Here is a 19,578-nt window from a genome sequence, read left to right on the forward strand (position 1 = left end):
TCTTTTTCATTGCCGACTCCTTAACCAGGGAGACTCGTGCTTGTGGGAGAAGGGATTGAGAGGTCTTGGAAATGAAGGTTTGCTGTCATTGATGGTTCGGGAAAGGCTTTGGATGACTTTCCAAGAGGGTGGTTCTATGAACTCCTGACTCTGTACGATTTGGGACATCAGCACACCATCGATTATTTATTTGTTTACTTTTTAATTTTTGGGACAAGGTCTCACTATGTAGCCCTGGATGGCTGGCCAGCAACTTGCTCTGTAGCTCAGGTTGGCCTTTAACTCATACACACACACACACACACACACACAGAGAGAGAGAGAGAGAGAGAGAGAGAGAGAGAGAGAGAGAGAGAGAGAGAGAGAGAGAGAGAGATCCGCCTGCTTCCGCCTCCCCAGCACTGGTATTAAATGTGTACCACCACTCCAGCTCAAACAGTTATCTTCCCCGGCATTCTAGGAGTTAAGACTCCCAGCTGTTAGCATCCTAGATCGTTACTTTCTCTCTCCTTTCCCTCCCTCCTCCCTCCCTCTCTGCCCCCTCCCTGCCTTCCATGAGGGGCAGGGTTTGTTTGAGACAGGGCTTCTCCGTAGCCCTGGCTGTCTTGGAACTCACTCCGTAGCCCAGGCTGGCCTCAAACTCAGAGATCCTCCTGCCTCTGTCTCCCGAGTACTAGGATTAAAGGCGTGCGCCACCACTGCACTGTTACTTTTCATAGACAGTTATGGAACCTATTTTTTATTATAGGTTATAATATATTTTATGGAATCAATAATTCTAATAATAATGGTGGTATTTTAAACTCAGATAAAACTTAAAATGTAACTGGGAAAAGATATTGTGTTTCTTTTTTTCTGTCCTAAAAAAAAGAAACCAAAAGACCCCCCCCCAAAAATTATAGGGTCTTGCTATGTGCCTAGACTTACCTTGAACCCCAAATCCTGCCTCAGCCTCCCAAGTGTGTGCTGTCCATGTCCATGTTCAGTGATGACATGTATGTGAAAACACATACCTCTTTTTCTAAATTTATGTATCAAGGCACATTTACATCAGTAAAAGTGGCATAAATGAAAATTGCTGCCCCATTATTTTAAGAACAAAATAATTCGCTTCTCATGCCCTTTATCATCAGCTATCATTCTACAATTCCACAATTCTACAATGCATTAAGGAGTCCAGAATCAAAACCCAAGAACGTTGACAGTGGTGATCCATCAGAATAGGGTGGGTAGTCCTTAGGATTTTTGCCACCTTCTTGTCACGACGCTAATGGCATCATGGTCTGGGGCATCAGTAGCTTGCCGTGTTGGGGTAGCCAGCAGTGAGGCCTTTTCTTCTGCCTTGTCTAATATCCTCGATCTACGGTACACCTTTATCATCAGATAATGTAGCCGATACTTTTGTGTTGATAGGAGAATCTGGTAGAGACTGTTGATTCCATACGTGAAGTTCAGTGTTTTAGGTTGGTCGTAAACGGACTAGTCTGTCCCAGAACAAGTCAGAACACACAGTTTCAGGGGCAGGATGTAAGTTTCCCAACTCTAAGGATCAGACCTGAAAGCATCATGTCTTGCCCCTCGGAGCCGTCCTGTGACCTCCAAATGCGAGGCACTTGGCCTTTGTTTCTGTGGTAACTGAGAACCACGGCACTTTAAGGCTTGACAAGGACTAGGTGCTCTTTCTGAAAGGAGGAAGAGCTTTGGGGCCCTGCTTCTCTGGAGAAACTCTATTTAAGATGATTTTAAGGCCTTTAGCACTTTCCCAAGAAAGTCACTTGTGAATTACTGCTGGCTTCACGCGTGTCTGCCATATGCATGTATGACTTGTCAAGTGTCTGGTTGGGTACCACTGCTGACTTTGTGTTTCTGAAGATGTTCTCCTTTCTGTGATCAGCCAGAGCTCCTAAGCAGTTGCCCAGTGACCACAGTTATCCAGGTCCTCTCTGTCTAAGGTGAAAACTGTGAAAACTGCCGAGGCTGGCTGTCGTCATCTGGATACACTAGTGAAGTCAGAATCTTCCGCAGACGATGAAGAAAGGTCATAAGGTCATAAGGGGCAAAGAGCAGCACGAACCCCTGCACAAGTTGTCCCAGAGCAGCCTGGAGGTGCTTTCACGTCCCGTGGGTGGGAGCAGGTGCTGATGATGTGCAGCGAGGGGGCAAACAGCTGGTGGGCAAGAGTGAGCCCCACCTGCCCCACGCGGTTCTGCCCTGAGCCAGGGACGCTGTCGGGGAGCCCAGCTGTGGACTGTGGTCTCACCCTCCCTTCCCGTCGCAGAAGGTCGGGGCACTGTAAGCACCAGAGCTGGATAAGATTCTTTACGGTGGCAGCTATTCACAGGTCCCAGCGGCTTCCTCGTCATCACCAGTTTTCATGGAGCCATAACTTGTGTGCATCACACTTGAGAACCTCTCCCTGTCTTGTGCACGCCTTCCATCCGTTCACAAATCCCTCTGTGCTGGTGTAGTATGCCTCCTGCATAGCTTTTGTGATGCTAGGTTAGTTTAGTTGGTTCCATTTTTCTTTGAACTTCTAGGTTGCAGAGTTCCAGGCACTTGGTGGCTCTTACTAACTCTGTGTGTGTGTGTGTGTGTGTGTGTGTGTGTGTGTGTGTGTGTGTGTGTGTGTGTGTGTGTGTGTGTGTATCTCCTTGTGCATATACTTCACAGAGCATGTGTGGAGGCCAGAGGACAACTTGCAGATGTAGTCTGACTTTCCTTTGGGCCTTTAGCTCACAAATAATGACATGAGGACTTATTATTAATTATGAAAGCTTGGCCTTTAGCTTAGACCTGTTCCCAACTAGCTCTTATAACTTAATCTGTTTTTATAATCTACATTTTGCCACATGGCTCACCTCTCCTCTGTACTATATGTCCAACTTCTTCAGTGTCTCTATGCCATGTGAAGTTCATCTTCAGTTCTTCTCTCTCCCTGGAAGTCCTGCCTAACCTCTTCCTGTCTAGCTATTGGCCATTCAGCTCTTTATTAAACCAATCAGAAGGCGCCTTGGCAAAGACACATCTTCACAGTGTACAAAAAGATAATCCCACAGCAGCAGCAGAAGTCTGTTGCCTTCTTCTACCATGGGGGTCGTAGGGATCCAACTCAGGTTGTCGGCAAGAACTACACCTCTAAGCCTTCTCGCTCGCCCCCATTTATACTGCTTATACCTGTTTGTTCAAATACTTGTTCATACTAGGTTTGATTATTTTTGTCAGCTTTCTAGGTGATGGAATAGTACCAGAAAGAGACTCCCTTCCCCAGTCAGTGACTGAGAAGAAGAAGGCCCTCCCCTCTCTGTGAGCTTTTGTTTAATCGGGATGTGTAGACACACTTGTAGATGGACATGTGATGGTTCTTTCTGAGGACTTTTGCAAAATCTGTATCCAGTTTGTGGTTTAAGAAACTGGGCTAAGAAAATCATAGCAAAACATTCAGTAAATTAGGCCCTTAATTTGATATTTAGGAATAAAATAAAGTTACTTAGGTATCTTTGCTATAAATACGTATGTAGGCATATTCTGAAGAAGTGACCCTGAGCGATGCTCTAACTTATGCTAGAGATGTATGAGCTGCTGTCTTTTGGGTGGATACTTTACAGAAGGGAATTCCCAGGTCAGCTTTTAGAAGCCAGGATATAGCTGGACTGTGTTTCCATGTGCTTAGAGTCTGTACACAGATGTGCTTTCAAACCTGCACCATACTCTTCCTCAGTTCACACTTCCTGGGATGGGAAAATGGAGACTGTGGGAAGACACTGGCTACCTGAAAGACCAGGCACCATCAAGTGTGTGTGACCTGGAGAGAGGGAGAAAAGCATGGCTATTTGAATACAGAAGAATTCTGAGAAAGTCTTAACAAGTAATAAAATCCAGTCTGGCAAGGGATGTGTCTCATGGGATTGAAACTCACGTGCAGCATTGTGGAATGCCGCTTGGAGAGGAACCACCACCCACTTGGTGAGGTGCTGGAGGACCTTTGACTGCGGATGGTGCCTGGCACAGCATGCATTTTGTGTGAGGAATGAAAACGGTCATACTCTAGAAATAGTCTAACAGGATAAATGAGAACAAACATAAAATTATTTACGGGTATATGTCACATGAGGACTGACCTAGCCTTTAGTTTTTCAGGAAAAGTCCTGGTTTTGATTGAAGTTTTAGTTGCTTTATAAAGCTAGTAATGAGTGAAGAGCTGGAGTGAAGCTGAAATACTTCATTACATGTTTTAATGTTCAAATCAGCAGGTTCACAGAGGGATGAATTTGGATTGTGGATGAGTGCCTAGTAATAGAATATAAGGAGAGAAGGGTAAAATTAAATAATATGTGTTATATGAGTAGGTATGAGCTTTCATACATAAAGTCTCATGAGTGGTCTGATGCCTTTGAGATGGAGATAATCTGTATTTCACATTCTTGAATTTCAGGAGTCTCAGGGTTAAGCTAACATTTTTGACTCAAGTGCAAATTAACTGCATTTTAAATAGGACTGGGTTGCCGAAACAGATAGTACGGAACAGTTTCGTCACTGGTAAGGCAGGCATGCATCCCAGGGGCTAGCATCCCAGCGCAGGCATTCTGCGCATCTCACCCGTTAAACCTTGCGCTTTCATTATGCAGTCTAGCTTGGGCGTTAGGTAGAGTGGGGTGAGTAGACCCCTCCTGTGTTTGTGCTGGCTGAGCGAATGCGGGACACAGGGCTGCTACAGGGCGGGGCTGATGGGTCTCTGACCTGATTGGGAACGTATGCAGCCTCTCTGTAGGCCGCTGTTCCCTCGGCTGGTTTTAAAATTACCAGCTCAACCTTGATTTTTTGCACTGCCAAAGAAAGTCTTGTTTTATCGTTGGAAAGAAAATCTGGAGAAAAATTACACCCTCCGTTCACAAGTGCACACTGCAATGTAAATACTCAGAGGAAATGCTTGGTTCTAGATTTGGGTGTTACCACAGACGTGCCAGCATGTGTGTTTGTGAGGCAGGCCGGGGTTATGGGAGAGCAGTGTATCGATGCAGTAAAACCATATGCTCCTGTTCATTTGCAGTTATTTTAGGTTCAAAGTGTTTGGTTGGTGAAAGTAATAGACTGTAAATCCCCAAACTTGTGAATTTTTGTAGGTGGTGTGACCCAGGGGTCCACCCATTTCCTCTGTGCTCCACGCAGTGGTCTGTCCACGCAGGATCTGTATCCACAGGTCTGTTCCTGGGGTGGGGGGCGGCTCTGGCCGAGGTCAGGTGTTTCCCACAGTTCCTTTCTCTTCTCCTGCCACTGAGGCAGTGTGTCAGCTGCCTGCACCCCTGCATCCCTGTACTGGGATCACAATGTCTTTATCCCCGCCCCCCATCTTCCTCACCATCATCATGGCTGCTCATTTCTGTGCCGCCGTGAGGATGTAGTGCACACCCTCACTGCTAAAATCATCAGTCAGTGCACACAGCTCTCATCACTTCACGAAAATGGACCTCCACCGGGTGACTTCACCTGGTCATTTCACCCCCCAGGGAAATGACCACTTGAAATCTTGTGGTGGGAAGTGGAGGGAGGGGAAGCTGGCACTTCTCACCTCCCTCAGCTGTGGTTTGTGGGGCTCACTACTTCTGCTCTTCTTTCTGTCTTCACCTCCACCATCATGCCCCAGTTCTGGCAGTGACACTTTCTTTGCAGAGCTTAGCAGGTACCTGTCCTAGCCAAATGTTGGTACAGGCTTTCCACCCTCACTATGGGGCCTGCCTTGTTGCTCCATGAAATTACCTTCTCTTCGATGACAACATGCTCCCTGGAATTCTGACTGCAGTTTCAGACACTTTAGGTTTTTTTGTGGTCCACTCCCACCCCCCACCCCGCCCCTTTTGTCTAAATGGTATTGCTCTCCTAATTTATTCTTCTGCCAATCGTTCTCTCTGTCCCTCTCCCACTTGCCTTTCAAAACAGGGTCTTGTTATGCAGTCTCAAACTATATCCAGCTGCCCTCACACTCTTGATCCTCTGCCTCATTGACCATTCTTCCTGAATAAAGTTAATGGGCTTTACTGCTGATTCATCCTGTATTTATTGAACATTTATTTACTTTGTTGCCCAGGGAAACATCACCTTTCATGTCAACATCACTGTTGGTTCCCAGTCTTGCCCCCATTGCATGTTTCTTAATCTGTGTCTTACCACCCATCCATCTTCCATCACTTTGTAGACTCCGAGTCCGTGTGTGTGTGTGTGTGTGTGTGTGTGTGTGTGTGTGTGTGCGCGTGTGTGCGTGCGCGCGCGCGCGCGCGCGCGCGCGCGCGCCTGGAGTCTGGCCTTGTAGCCTCTCATCTCTGTTGCCGGTTCAGGACATCTGTCTCACCTGCCTGACCCTCTCTCAGCCACTTCCTGAGAGAGCAGTCCTAACAGGTGGCTCTCATGACAACCTTCTATAAAAGCACACAGAGGGTCATCCGAAGAGACAGCCCGAGATGACCTGTCAGGCTTTGGCTCATGCTCTGGCCTCAGCCTTCTTCAGTAAATCTTCAGTCTCCTGCATCACACACACGCGTAGCTTCCATGTCCCCAGGCACAGCAGGCAGGTGAGCTTCTGAAGCTGGAGTTCTGTGTCAGCCCTCCTCTCCTGAGCCTAGATTCCCACTCAGTCTGCAGCCCTCCCTGAGAGACCTCACATCCTTACTGCCTTGTGTTCTGGGAGCCTGGCACACAGCAGGGTTGGGAGGAAGGATCTGTTTGTGAATGCTGTGGACCTTGTGGCCTCGCTTGAGGGGCTTCCCATGTAGCGCTCACTGTCACAGCCCTGGTTGGGAAGGCCCTGCTTGACCTCTGCTCCGACCTCTCTGGTCTTGGCCCTGAGGCCCAAGGACTGACTCACCAGACCAAAAATAAAATTCAGAGTTAGCTTTGAACTAGTGTGTTTGGTACGGTGTTTACAAGCTTGTGACTCATAGTCTGGGGCTATTGCTGCATACTAGATATCTTTGGGAATTTTGATCTAAAAGCATTTTGTATTATCTAAAATTCTTTTTTACTTCCGTGAATACTTACCACTAAGACTCCCTCAGGATTTGTAGACTCAGACCTAAAATGTCATTGTTCTATGTCACTTTGAATAAAAAAATGTTGCCAATTATCTTTGCCTTTATTGGTAATCATGTTGTTTTCTCTGTGCTTTTTAGGATTCTAGGTACTTAGGAAATAAAAATTTACCTTATATTGTCCATTTCAGATCTTAATTTTAAAATTCTTTCTGAAAGTCAGTTTAAAAAAGTCCTTTTCCTTTAATGTTCTGGATTTTTAGTTTTTGGAATTGTGGTCTTTAATCTCAACATTTAGATAGTTGTGTTTTAGATATGTATTAAAATACCAAGGCTGCACTTGTTACAAGCAATAGCTAATAATCTCACTTCTTTCTCTCCTCACAGGGCAGTCCCATGGATCCAATGGTGATGAAGAGGCCGCAGTTGTATGGGATGGGCACTCACCCCCATTCCCAGCCGCAGCAGAGCAGTCCATACCCAGGAGGCTCCTATGGTCCCCCGGGCGCACAGCGGTATCCCCTCAGCATGCAGGGCCGGGCTCCAGGGGCCCTGGGAGGCATGCAGTACCCACAGCAGCAGGTCGGTGCCAGCTTCTCTCCTTCACGTGTTGTGTTGATAGCTTTTTCTTTTTCTTCTGGATTTCTATGTGTTATTGGTGTTGAGAGAATTTGGGGGTGTTTCTGTGATGTCCCCCCTTTTTCTTTTGTTAACAATAGAAAGTTTACCTTGCAGTGAAGTAGACCATTTTCACACTAAAAATGGAAATTGATCTTGCAACAAAGTAGACAAAGCTCCTGCTTGGTAGGAGGCAATCTTGCTGCTCCAGTGACCTTGACTTTCTTACATTTCTGAGCTTGAACTTCTCAGATGCGGAGCTGAGAGAAGACTTCATGTGAATTTTCCAGTCATTCAAAGTTTTATTTGGTTGTTGTTTGAGTTAGTCTGATTGTGTTAGCCCAGGCTGCCCTCAAGCGTGGTCTCCCTGTGGTGGGATACAGGTGTGTGCCACCAGCCTGGGTTAGCATCAGCTTAAGTTTCCCAGAAAGTTACTTCTGTTAGATGATTTCTGTGGTGTGCTCTAGCAAAGGTTTCTCCATTCATTTGTGAATTGGGTCAGTTGTCAAAAGACCCCATCTTTCTCTCCCCTTCAGAATCAAGTGTCACTACCCATACATGCTGCATGTCTTCTAGCAGCCTCAGCTCATGGTCTTCGGGGTTCTTAGGTTTGCTTGTTCAGCTGGCCTGAGGAGGCGTGGGCCTTGGGAAGGACACAGTTGGATCCAGGCTGTCAGGGTACTTAGTGCCTAGGATCACCAGAAAGGCTATTGACAAATTGCCACATCAGGCCTTGCATCCCCAGAGAGTGTGAGGCTGCTGGGGGAAATGCATTTTACTGCCTCCAGACTGGGGCGGCCCTATAATGCTACCCCTTAAGCCATGGTAGCCATTAATAGCCTTTCTTCCCAGGAAATTCTCTGCATTTCACCAAAACTCTTCCATGAGGAAACGAGTCGGACAGAACTTTGGTTTTCTAGAAAGTGGATGCGGAGAGCTGTTGACAGCATTTTACGCGATACTGAGGTGTGCACCACCCCTTCATGATTCAGTCGTCTGAGACTGTGTTCTGTAGTTGAGTTCTGTCTGTCCTCACCTTGCAGTTGTAGGGGAAGATGGAATTAGGTCAGCCCTTCAGTCCCAAGTGATTCCTTACACTGCACTAGTGCATTATTGGCAACCTCACTCCATAGTAAAAGAACAACTCTTGAGTGCAAGGATCAGCTTGCTTCCTGTTATCCCAGGTTACCCTTTGCTTCCTGTCACTCCAGGTTACCCTTTCTTTCAGAGTTGAAGCTGCTGATTGTGGGGGAGATAATTGATAAATAAGAAAATGGCAGCTCTCAGCTGTCCCCCACCAAGAACCTGTGTGTTATTAGAGTTTCCTTCCTCTCTGTGAAGGAAGAAGCCCACGCAGCAGGAAGCCGAAGGCCTCCCGGCACTTGCAGTCCATGTAATGGGTGAGCAGTTGTGTCTGCTCCGGAAGGAAAGAGGCAGAGAGGCAGTGGGCTTGAGCCGTGAGATGCTGGCACCCGTGGTTCCCAGCCTGCTTTTCCCGCGTTTCCTTGACATGAGGCTGTGAAGGCATTCCTGGGCAAGAGAGCTACAGAGTCCTTTCTCTCGTCCTGAGTTCAGGTCTTGTTAGTTTTAGAAGTTGGCTTAGTTTGTTGAGCCAGAGCAAGAACCAAATACAGAAAGTTTGTGAAGAATGGTTACCAAGGAAATTTCTCTACATTATTGTCTTCCTCAAGTGTGTGGAGTGAGCAGTAGGTCTGCACTAAAATACAGTCTTGATTTTCTTACCTTCTTGGCTTTATGTAACTACGTGATCTTTACTTATCTCTAAAATCTGATAACTCTTAGATTTACTTGAAAGGACACATTGCTGATTACCCATCAAGTATTATAGCAAATGCATTTTCTGTGAAATTAATTAATTAATAGTTTTTCGAGAAAGGGTTTCTCTGTGTAGCTCTGGCTGTCTTGGAACTTGCTCTGTAGACCAGGCTGACCTCGAACTCAGAGACCCACCTGTTTCTGCCTCCTGAGTTCTGGGATTAAAGGTGTGCACCACCACCGCCCGTCTTGTGTGATTTTTAAAAACATTAATAATTACCTATGTGTCACAGCATGTGTGGAGGTGAAGAGCGGCCTGTGGGAGCCGCTTCTGTCCTTCCCCCGTGTGGATTCCAGCGGTGGAACTCAGTTCAGCCTTGGTGGCAAGCATCCTTGCCCACTGAGCCATCTCCCCTGCCCTAGGCATGGTTTAAATTAAGATTTTAGTTGGGGTGTTTTACTGCTAACCAAAAATAAATACCCAATCCAGGTGCACAGATCTTTTTGATAATGAAAAGAAAATAGTATATTTGGTGAGAAAGTGAATATCTTAGCTGTAGAAATCTCAAGCCTTCATACCAAGTTAATCATAATCAGGGCTCTAATCTGCCCAATTTTGCCCTTTCATTTATTTATAAGACTGCCTTGTCTCATTTTGAAATTCCAAGTCGAAAAATAGTTGGGGATAGATTTCTGTTTGAATGCTTGTTACCGTAGTAAAGGAGCTACAGCTTCAGATATTGACCCCTGCCCCTACCCCCCATCTCCCTGCCCCCTACCCCCCAGCACTGGGGATTGAACTCAGGGCCTTGCACATGCTTCCGCACACACCTACTGAGGTACTGCATTCTCCCCTAGTACACACAGCATTTATCATGAACAAGTACTGGACCACAGCGGCACGCTCTCCCCCAGTAATACTGCATGTATAATACCAAATCCATGGAGCAGTTCTTAATAGCTAGAATCAGAGAGTAATTTGTAAAGTTTTTGAGAGATACTTGTTAGATTGTGTGCACATACTGTATATAAAACTTTAGCCTCTGCACATGTGCACTTGAACGTGTCCGGTTAAGACAGGATTTTAAACTGGCCTTAAACTCACAGTGTAGCCAAGAGTAGTCCTGGATTCCTGATCCTCCTGCTTCTGTCCCCTAAGATCACAGGCTTGTGCCACCACAATGGGCTTTGGTCTGTTTTTTTTTTGTTTTTATTTTTGTTTTTTTTTTTTCTCTCCAAGATCTGGAAATGATAAATGTGTATACAAACAACAAGGCCTGGACACTGTGATTGGCCGCTGTGCTCATCCTATGTCTTTTCTTAGGGTTGGTGTAATTGACTCAGCACTGTGGTGGAGCCTCAGTACAGGGACTAATGTTCTCCGGAGAAAAAGTTGGAAGATAATTATGACATTGAGTGTTCATTGAGTGGACATCGCCACCTAGGCATGGCTTTGCTTTGGATGCCTTCCAGAGCTTCCTGTGTTTGGTTTGTGAACCTCTAATGAGCTGAATCCAGTTCATTTAGCATTGCTCATATATTTCTGCAGAGGATTAAAATGCAGGAATTCAGCTTTGTAAATTGAGTTGCCCACTTACCAGCTGAGTGGTAAGTTGCCTTTGGCTCAGGGGTCACAGTTTGATTCTTGGCCGGCACTCCGCTCCTGTGATAGGAATTTTAAATGTGTATCCCATTAGAACTGCGGTGCTTGTATGGCCTTTCCTGTGCACAGCATCCCTGCTCAGTTCTTGTCTCTCAGTGGGAAGGACTGGCCACTGAGCATTTGATATTAGCATTAAGCCCGATGGCCCTGATTTGTGTAGTGGCAGTTTTAGGTTTGATATGTCCCCATGACTGACTGACTGAAGCATGGCGCGGTAATAGCGGGCTGCTTCCGTCTTTATCGACTGGAACTAGGTTTGCGGTCTTCGCCCCCTTCTCGCCCACATCAGGCAGATACATGCCTCAACAGATCAGCTTTGCACGGTCCCCTAAGAACTCGGTTTTTATGGAGTTGAGGGGAGAAATGAATTTTCTCTGCCTCTGGAGACTGGTCTGCCTCCAGGCTCCTGGAGCAGGCCTGGGGGTGGTTAGCAGAAGCACACTGTTGGTTTCATCTAGGACGGAGCCACACAGAGGCGCAGCATCAAGCTTGTCATGGACTGGGTTTCCAGTTCGGTGGTTTGCTTGTTTGTTTGTTTATTTATTTATTTATTTGACCTAAAGAAGTTAGGGTGTTCTTCGCCAGGTCAGGGATGTGGCTTCGCAAAGGTCTTGCCTCATTTTTCCGAGGCTTCTGTGCTCCCAAATGTGGGCCTTTGCCTATGCACTCTAAGAGAGTTTTATACAAAATAAGTAGCCGTGAAGAGCAGTTGACCGGAGAAGCTGCTGCTTGTTTGTGTCAGTAGATTACAAACACCTTCGGAGGTGCTCTCCCAGGTCTGGGAGTCCTGGCTTGGTATCTTTATCATGCTGCATTCTGGGAGCAAGACACCGTGGTCATTATATGACTGGCGAAATGGAAGGAATTAGAGATTTGAGTAACTGCTTTTAGTGTTCCATCCCTCCCTCCCTCCCTCCCTCCCTCCCTCCCTCCCTCCTTCCTTCCTTCCTTTTCTCTCTCAGTGTCTTGCCAGGTGGGCAGGCTGGCCTGGAACCCAGCGATCCACCTCCCTCTATCTCCCAGGTGCTGTTATTAAAGGCCTGTGCCACCACATTCAGAGTATGAGTGTTTCTATGAGAAAAAGCAACTTTTTTCAGTTTTTACAAAGTATCTGTATTGTGAAGACCTTTACAACAAAGCATGGTATATGATCATTATTTTGAAAGTGGCCAAATTCAGTAGATGTTAGTAATTTTTGTTAGGGTGTTGTATCTGAGCATCTCAGTTTCAACTGAGATGCAAACTGAATAAGAACAGATTCTTTTGAAGATGACTTAAAATGAAGTGGACATTCAAATCTGTGTTTATTTACCATTTCTGCTATCTGGCCATCTCTACTCCACTGCATGTTTGGAGTAAGATGTTTATTTCAGACAGAAGCATCTTTCTGTGGGACCATCTTTGCAGCCAAAATGCATCTTCCAACGCACATGTTTATTTTGGCAGTAGATGCTTCTTAAAAGGAGACAAACGTTACAATTGTTTGGAGAAAATAAATCTTTTCTTTGTGGCTATTAAGGCAATTGAACAGTTTCCAGGTTTCTTACCTCTGTTACTATATTTTTGGTGTAGTCCAGAAGTTGGTTTTTTTGGGTTTTTTTTTTTTTGCATTTACTTGAAAGACATATTTTGATAGAATTTGAACAGCTATTATGAAAAGTAAACTTCATGGAGAGAAGACTGGTTCAAACAACATTTCCATAGTCTTTTTTTTTTTTTTTGGTGTGAAATACTTGCTACAGGTTCTCTCTCTGCATCATAAATGTGAAAAGGCATAGTTTTGCTTTCGTCTAAAAAAACTAAGCTCTCCTATTTTTGAGAGGTATGATTGGATGAAGGAGGAAGACTTAACATGGGGCAGTGGAGAGGAATAGGTGCCTGGCATGTTTACACTCAGTCTTGGAGTTTAGGATAGCTTCACATTCATTCAGACAGCCCCACATGTCTGAGTCCGTACGTGCTCATGGGACAGTGACATTTTCACATAATGTGTCCTTTGTGCTGAACGTATTTTCTGTGTATACGGATACATAAATGTAAACCCACAACTAAGCAAGATGAAGGCAAACGTTTTGCTGTTAGAACTATGAAATGCCGTGGGATTTATTGGCTGTGTGGTCCATTGCATTTTGGGTGGTTGTCCTGTGTGCCCAGAGACTGGAGCCAAGCAGCTCTGCTCTGCACCTGAGATGCTTGCATTTCTCAGCTGTTGAACATTTGTGTAAACAATGGCCTCTCATTGGCCTCGCCTGTCTGGTTGCTGCAGTTCTTACGCAGCAGACACACAGGTATTTCCGGATTGTCACGAGACTCTTGTGGATCACACACCTGCTTCCACGAGGATAGATAGCAGCGGTCACCAGTGTTGGTGCCAAAGTTCCTTGTAGATGGAGGTTTGTACCCAAAAATGTGTCTAGAAGAATTTGTAGATAGAGTCACATATTTACTCCTTAGAATTTAAATTTCTGGAGCACTTGCTTACATTGCAGTTAAATGGAAGCACATTTGAAACAGTGTAACATTGTCACCAAACTTGTTTTAGAAGAGAGCATGCTGTGAGTTCAGCGTTAGATCTTTAAATCTTTACCTTTTCTTACAAGTAAGATGGGATTCCTCTTGGAAATTCCTGAGAAATGTGACTGGTTTTATCTTTGCTCTGGAAAGCTACATTGGCATTTGTTTTTCATAGAACATTTCCATTGTTGTAGATGTCCTAGAGGAGAAATATCCTCTGCTCTCTACTGTGTTGATACTGTTGCCTTTTGTGTGTGATTTCTACTGTGTATCTTACATACAGAGACTCCAATCCCAAATACCCGCCAACTTTCCTATTCAAGTTTTAATTTTTTTAAATTCTTGTTTCTGACTAAAGTGCAAGCTTTTTAAAAGTGATTTATTTTTATTTTAAGTGCATTGGTGTTTTGATCACATGTATGTCTGTGTGAGGGTGTCAGATCCCCCAAACAGGAGCTACAAGTAGTTGTGAGCTGCCATGTGGGTGCTAGGAATTGAACCTGGGTCTTCTGGAAGAGCAGCAAGTGCTCTAACTGCTGAGCCATGTCTACAGCCCCTATAGTTTTACATTTAATCGCAAGTGATTATTGCAGGTGGTTTTAGAATCACTTTAATATATATTTTAAATAAATTTTACTTACTTGCTGTCACAAAAAAAAGTATGATACACTTTTGTTAACATTTTAGCAATAAGGCCAACAGTTTACATCAATGAAATCAATCAAACCACATTAGAGCAGCATTCCCTGAAAAATAAAACAACACAAATCCCCCAAGATAAACTAACAGAGAGCATAAGTGTTGCATGAGGCTGGGTGGCCCTCTGGCTCTGCTGAGGTTGGCATCTCTGAAGCCAGTTTGGTGCCCTGAGGACTGCGGGTGATGCCTGTGTCGATGCCATCTGACTACAGCGGCCCAGCCATCGTGGGCAGCTGCATATGAGCGTTAGGAGGCTTCCAGGCTGGTTGATAGCAGTAAGTCGGAAAGTCACCCCACCCTAAAGGACTGGAACAGGCCCAGAATCAGTAGCTGGGACAACATAGTCTTTGCCGATTAATTAACCTGTTTGTGATGATGGAGACCTCTAGACCCCGCTGTGTTTATCTGCATAATTAGGGGGTGACTGCCAGGTTCCCTGGCTTGGCTTTTAACTTTGAAGTACCAATGAGTGAATGACCTTTGATTTCAGTATGAGATTTTAGTCTGGTCATTTAACAGTGTTTTTTTGGTTTTTTGAGACAGGGTTTCTCTGTGTAGCTTTGCGCCTTTCCTGGAACTCACTTGGTAGCCCAGGCTGGCCTCGAACTCACAGAGATCCACCTGGCTCTGCCTCCCGAGTGCTGGGATTAAAGGCGTGCGCCACCACCACCCGGCCATTTAACAGTCTTAAATGGGCTGATGGCTTGACAAATTGTGTAGACGTGACCACTACCCTCAATGTCAAATTCTTTCTAAAACCAAAGGAGTGATAGCGGAATTGTTGGAATGAATACAGTGTGCTCTTTTAAACTTTTTTACTTGTGAAGTTATTCGTGGGCAATATGTGTTTTGAATATCTGTCCTGTAGATGCATGGCATGTGAATGTCTTTTTGATAATGGGAAACCGTCAGGCTAGCACACTTTACCTAGAGTTGCGAAGGAAGCGAGGAGAGGCCCTCGGTTTCTCAGTGGCTCAGAAGGGAACCTGTGTTGAACACCAAGGTAAACTGTGTAAATGAAGCCGTGGCTTCCACCCCATTAACCCTGCCAGGGGCCCCATGGCTTCTTTTGTATTGTAAGATGGGTCTTTCGACAGCGGAAAAGGAAGTCTTTTCTTTTTATATTAATAGCTAGTCATTAGTTAAAATCTTAATGGCAGTTTGATTATTTTGTATATAATAAATTACAGATATTTGCTCGTATAGTCTTGAAATATAACCTTAAAAGTTAATTCTGTGCTTGTGAGTAGATTAAGAAAGTACTACTCTGTGTGTGTGTGTGTGTGTGTGTGTGCGCGCGCGAGAGAGAGAGAGAGAGAGAGAGAGAGAGAGAGAGAGAGAGAGAGAGAGAGATTGGGCAGGGACTGGAAGAAAGAAGTCATTGGGATACCTCCCTAGAGCCAGGGAGTCCTTTATAATCCAAGCTTCCTTGGGTCTTGAGAAGAATCTACCTATCTGAGGTATCAGAAATTTCTGGAAGTTCTATAGCTCAGATCTGTATGTGAGAATTTCATATAAATACATAGCACAGACATCTCTTACCTACTTACAATCGTTCCACACCAAATTTGGGTTACTAGATAATTATATAGGAGAGCGGGAATTACCTATCTTCCCAGTTTCCATTGAGAAATATGTAGAAACAGACTGTATTCCACAAAAGGAGCCATATTCATATTCCACAAAATTAGCCAAATTTATCTCTACTGGTATCGATTCAGAGTAAGAACATTAATTACTAAACCAACTAACCAACTAACCAGTCCACTAACTAACCAACTAACCAACCAGCCAGCCAACTATCCAGCCAGTCCACCAACCAACTGACCAACCAGTCCACCAACTAATCAACCATCCAACCAACCATCCAACTAACCAACCAACCGACCAACCAATCCACCAACTAACCAACCAACCAGCCAACCAGTCAGTCAGCCAACCAGCCAACTAGTTAGCCACCCTGGGCAATTGTCTCTCCAGCTGGTCAAGGGCTATGACCCAGGTCAACTTTTATAAAATAGCCAGCATTCAGAGCAAAGTAAGACTAGTAGCAGAATGTACAAATGTTGGAACTAAATGCAGAAATCTGTCTTTGCTGAGGTAATTACATCTTACTTAGTGGTGGTAGCACAGCTAGCTTCCCTGGATAGCTGCAGTGGTTGGTTCTTAGAAGGCTGGGAAAGGGGCCTCCTGTCCAGATGGACCTCAGGAAGTGTGGGCAGACTGGGGTGCCCACGTGTGGAGAGAGCAGACCTTTATGCAGTGGCTGCTGAAGATGGATGGTGAGAGTTGGATGCTCCCAGATGGCCAGTTTATCCTGACTGGTTTTAGGAATACCTGGGAGAAGGGTCAGAGCACACCGTTGTTGGCCTGTGTGCTCTGTGCATCAGATGCTTCCCTAAAAAGGGCAGCCAGAAAAGGACCTTCCTTTGGCTTCCATACCCTCTTGACATTCCTGGTTTGACTCTTGAGTATTGCAGGAGTCACTTTTTACTCATCTTACGTGCTCGTGCCTATGGAGGGACCTCTCTGTGTCCTAGCTTCACGGAGAGAAAGGGACGTTTTTCTATCTTCTTGAGTGTGCTGTTTGTCATAGGTCAGAAGATGCATGATGGGGTCTTCTCCCCAGGAACTGGCCCAATGTAAGTGGTGGGAGAGGAAAGGAAAGAGTGGAATTCCCATATAAAAACCAGCTGAGTTGCTGGGGAGGGCTGGTGGTTTGCTCGGAGCCTTTGCTGGTGTCCTCCACATTATCTTCAGTAGCATAGAGCAGGAATAGAAACCTGGGAACATCACTGGTCTCAGATGCATCATGGCACACTTGAGGTACTTCCACGGCAGAAGAAACATTTGCTTACCATCTCCCTACAGACAGGAGTGTTGAAGCCTGAGCAGGGAGAAGGCAGGGCCTTCAGCAGGGGTCCACTCCGAGTAGGACTTAGGACACCATCCCTGCTGGGAACAACCACCTAGATGGGAAAATCAGCCGCCTGCCTGCAGCATGCATCCTTCTTAATCCGAACGTGCTCTACGTGATCTAACTTAAAGAATGAAGACATCAATCCCTGCGGCCTCAGGGCGGGAGCGGGGCTTGCCTCTGTGTTCCCGTTGTGGGGCCAGTTTCTTGGCTCTGGAGGCTTTGTAAGAACACAGAATGACTTTCAGCAATTGCAGTTTCTTTCTTCCTTTCAAAAGATTTATTTTATTATTTATTTATTTATTTATTTATTATTTGTGTGTGTGTGTGTATGTGTGTGTGTGTGTGTGTGTGTGTGTGTGTGTGTGTGTGCGCGCGCGCCTGTGTGTAGAGGCCAGAAGAGAAAGTTGGGTACCCTGGAGCTGGAGTCTCAGGCACTGGTAAGCTGCCCACCATGGGTGATGGGAATGGACTTCTCCAGTCCTCTGGAAGAGCAGCAATCACTTTTAACCACGGAGCCATCTCTCTAGCCAGAGTTTCTTGTGTAATCATCTCCCGCTCGGTTGTCACATCTTGTGCTCGCCCCGCCTCAATGGCAGCTCCATCCATTGGTTGCCCAGGTGCAGACTCCGCTAAGCCTCTTTCCCTCAGCTGTTCTGTCTTTAGATGAGCCCTGACATGGCACTTCAGAACACTTTCAAAGACAAGATGGAATCCGTCCAGCCCGGTGTTAATTGTATGTGGCTCTGGTCTCTGATATAAGTCATCATGAGGGTCCCAGGGAATTTTCTGTCCTGAGTGTGCAAATACAGTGCGCTGTGTCCTGAGTGTGCAAATACAGTACACTGTGTCTTGCCCTCACTGTAACATCAGAGTCCTATGCTTGTTTCTACTTGATACTTCATGGAGACTAGAGATACTGCTACCCTACCTTATGGCCGGGCATGTTTCTAGAATTCTCTCTGGGACCAGGTGTAGCGTGTAAGTAAGGGCAGATGGTCTCCTCTCCCCTCCCCTCCCCTCCCCTTCCCTCCCCTCCCCTCCCCTCCCCTCCCCTCCGGTATTGTGTTCCCCCAAATATTGTGCATGCTAATAAACTTATCTGGGGTTAGAGACAGAGCAGCCACAATATTAAACATAGAGGATAGGCAGTGGTAGCACACGCCTTTAATCCTAGCATTCCAGAGGCAGAAATCCATGTGTTCAAGGATACAGTCAGGCATGGTGACTCATCATGCCTTTAATCCCAGAAAGCGAGCCTTTAATCTCAGGGAGTGGTGGTAGAAAGCAGAAAGGTATATAAGGCATGAGGACCAGAAACTAAAGGTTTTTGGCTAGTTAAGCATTTGGCTGGCTAAGCTTTTAGCTGGTCAAGCTTTCAGGCTTTCGAGCAGCAGTTCAACTGAGAGCCATTCTGGATGAGGACTCAGAGGCCTCCAGTCTGAGGAAACAGGACCAGCTGAGAAGTTGGCCAGGTGAGGTTAGCTGTGGCTTGTTCTGGCTCTCTGATCTTCCAGTGTTCACCCCAATACCTGGCTCAGGTTTGATTTTTTTTTTTTTTTTTATTAATAAGACCTTCTAAGATTCATGCTCCATCCTCTCCTCTCCTCTCCTCTCCTCTCCTCTCCTCTCCTCTCCTCTCCTCTCCTCTCCTCTCCTCTCCTCTCCTCTCCTCTCCTCTCCTCTCCTCTCCTCTTCTCTTTTTTTCTCTTTTCCTTTCTTTTTTTTCTCCCCCCAAGACGGGGTTTCTCTGTTTAGCTCAGGCTATCCTGGACCTAGCTCCAGAGACCAGGCAGGCTGCTTCTGCCTCCAGAGCACTAGGATTGAATAGGCAGGCACGTGTCACCACGCCCCGGTGTGTTAGGTCTCCTGTTCTTTGTTTTAGTGGAGGGAGGGCCGGCCTTTGAAGGGCTTAGTTCATGTTGTCACCGTTGGTCATTATCATTGCTCTTTCCTTTTCCAGTCTAAGCCAGACTGTTGTCAGTAGATGACAGTGACAGTCTCTGTGTCAGTCTCCCGCTGAGTACTTCTGCCTTTTCCTCCTCAGCCCTTCTGTGTATCCTTTTTGCACAGTTATGGTGGCTAATATTTACCAAGTGTTTAGTCTGTCTGGGTCCCCATTTGCTTGGGCTAGCCCATTTAGTCTCTGGTCTTCAGAGATGGATGTTCTTGTCATCATCTCTACCTTGCAGGGGAGAACACAGCGAAGCAAGGTTAATCAGCCGCCCAAATGCCCACCCTTGCTGAACAGTAGACAGGGATTCCGGGTTAGCAGCCCTTGATCTTTGAGCCCATGCCAGCATCGATTTGTGATTCTACGAAATGGGAACGAGTCTCAGCACCAGGAATTCAGTTGAATTTTTAAAGGACTA

The 19,578-nt window shown here is 45.8% G+C and overlaps 1 protein-coding gene across 5 annotated transcripts in view; it reads left to right on the top strand.

The window, feature by feature from the left end:
- Window positions 1–19,578, top strand: part of Arid1b (AT-rich interaction domain 1B) — a 377,401-nt gene that overhangs the window by 39,036 nt on the left and 318,787 nt on the right. For all 5 annotated transcript variants that reach the window (XM_076552846.1, XM_076552847.1, XM_076552848.1 and 2 more), the window contains exon 2: window positions 7,407–7,601. In XM_076552846.1, the coding sequence (XP_076408961.1) occupies window positions 7,407–7,601 (195 nt within the window). The remainder of the gene's footprint in view (window positions 1–7,406; window positions 7,602–19,578) is intronic.

The sequence above is a fragment of the Peromyscus maniculatus genome, chromosome 16 (genome assembly GCF_049852395.1).
Source record: "Peromyscus maniculatus bairdii isolate BWxNUB_F1_BW_parent chromosome 16, HU_Pman_BW_mat_3.1, whole genome shotgun sequence".
NCBI classification, from domain to species: Eukaryota; Metazoa; Chordata; class Mammalia; order Rodentia; family Cricetidae; genus Peromyscus; species Peromyscus maniculatus.